The sequence below is a fragment of the Trichechus manatus genome, unplaced genomic scaffold, assembly GCF_000243295.1.
Source record: "Trichechus manatus latirostris isolate Lorelei unplaced genomic scaffold, TriManLat1.0 scaffold00024, whole genome shotgun sequence".
Classification (NCBI taxonomy): Eukaryota; Metazoa; Chordata; class Mammalia; order Sirenia; family Trichechidae; genus Trichechus; species Trichechus manatus.
In genome coordinates, this window is record NW_004443960.1 from 2,440,871 (window position 1) to 2,442,559 (window position 1,689).

General features: G+C 60.9%; 1 protein-coding gene across 1 annotated transcript in view; it reads left to right on the forward strand.

Annotated features, from left to right (window-relative positions):
* The window catches only part of FLYWCH1 (FLYWCH-type zinc finger 1), a 22,820-nt gene that overhangs the window by 15,997 nt on the left and 5,134 nt on the right, over positions 1-1,689 (forward strand). Inside the window, exons 7-9 of the mRNA XM_004373416.2 lie at positions 358-514; positions 989-1,058; positions 1,486-1,629. Of these exons, the coding sequence (XP_004373473.2) occupies positions 358-514; positions 989-1,058; positions 1,486-1,629 (371 nt within the window). The remainder of the gene's footprint in view (positions 1-357; positions 515-988; positions 1,059-1,485; positions 1,630-1,689) is intronic.

Sequence of the window (1,689 nt, forward strand, 5' to 3'; positions counted from 1 at the left end):
CTGTCCGTCCTCCGTCCTGTCCGTCCTCCGTGCTGTCCGTCCTCCGTCCTGTCCGTCCTCCGTGCTGTCCATCTTACTTGAGACCTTGTCCACTGGGTCCACTCTTACGGCGCCGTGGTGTTGTGACTTCTCACGGGCACAATACAGTAAACATCCCCGTCCTCATCCTGCTGAGGAGAACCGTGTCAGCCCTGCCTCCCACCTCCACACTCTGCCCACAGGCCTCTCCTCACCTTGTCAGACCTGTCATTTTCTCAGCCACGTGAGGTACCCTCAGGGCCGTTTTGGCGCGAGGTCTGTTATTTCCTTCTGACTCTTTTTACTCCATTTTCATCTGACCTGTCCGCATACGGAGAGAAAGCTGCCAGGGACACAGCAGCCCCCACTCAGCCTGCCCCGAGCCCCTCCAGAGAACCGCCTCGAGCTCCTGCCGGCGTGTCTGTGGGCGACGCCGCGCTGTTTCTTACAGCACGCTCATCCCCAGACCGCTCTCGTCCCTGGGCGTCCTGCACGGGTAGGCGCTCCACTACTAACCAGAAGTTAACGTTTCAAACCCACCCAGAGGCGCCTCGCAAGGCAGGCCTGGCCGTCTGCTTCCGAGTGGCCCCAGCCTTGAGAACCTCAGGGGGCAGCTCTACTCCGACACACGTGGGGGTGCTGTCAGCTGTCCTCGGCTCGACAGCAGCTGGTTTCATACCGCTGTGAACTGATTTCAGTTTCCTCATCACCCACTGACTTCCAACAAGAGAAGATGGGATTTGATTTTTACCCCACTGCCCCACGTTCTTTGAAGGGTTAGCAGCGTCTTTGTTTTCGCTTGATGATAGAAATCTCTTCCTCGCCGAGCCTGGAAGCAGGCGACCCGTTGCCCTCCTCCCTCAGCTCTCTCTTCTCTGCAGTTCGGCAGCTGTTTGTTTGCCTTGCTTTCCACGTGTAGCCGCCACTAAGCCGGCCTGGCGGTAACACCTCTTGACTCCCTGTGCCACAGAGCTCCAGGGTTTGCTGATGGCGTCCCTCATGGAGCCTCCAGCCTCACCCGCGTCCGCCTGGGTCCCGAGGTGCCCAGCTGCCCTCCCTGGCTCCCTCCCCACGATCCCCGTCTTTGCGCTCCACACCCTTCTTTCTTGTTCTACAAAGTCCCTCCTCTAGTCCCTTCCCGAGCAAGAGCCCCTGAGAGGTGATGCCTTTGAGACCTTGCGTACCTGAAAACATCCGCAATGTCCCCTCACCTCGCCAGGAAGCGTCGCTGTTTGTAGGACTTGGATCATAAGTCATTTCTGTAGCTGTCAAGCTTCCCTCGGCTGCTTTCCGGTTACTGCTGCTTTGATGTCGGGGCGGCCTTTGCTCCACCCCTGGAGGGCCTGGCTGACCACTCCCCAGTCTAGCCGCCATCTCCTCGTGGGGCTGGGCCTGGAGACTCAGGAGGAGTCCTCTGGGCAGAGGGACACGACTGCCTCCCTGGCTGCCCGCTCTCAACATGTCTAGGACATCGGCCCCTCCTCCCCACAGCCCGCGGGTCAAGTCCTTGCCCAGCCAGATCTCCTGGCCCATCCGGGGGTGAGCCAGGCCACAGGAGTAACCCCAGTCCCAGGGGTGAGCCAGGCCACGGGAGGGACCCCAGCCCCAGGGGTGAGCCAGGCCGTGGCAGTGACCCCAGCCCCAGGGATACCCAGGCCGTGGGAGTGACCC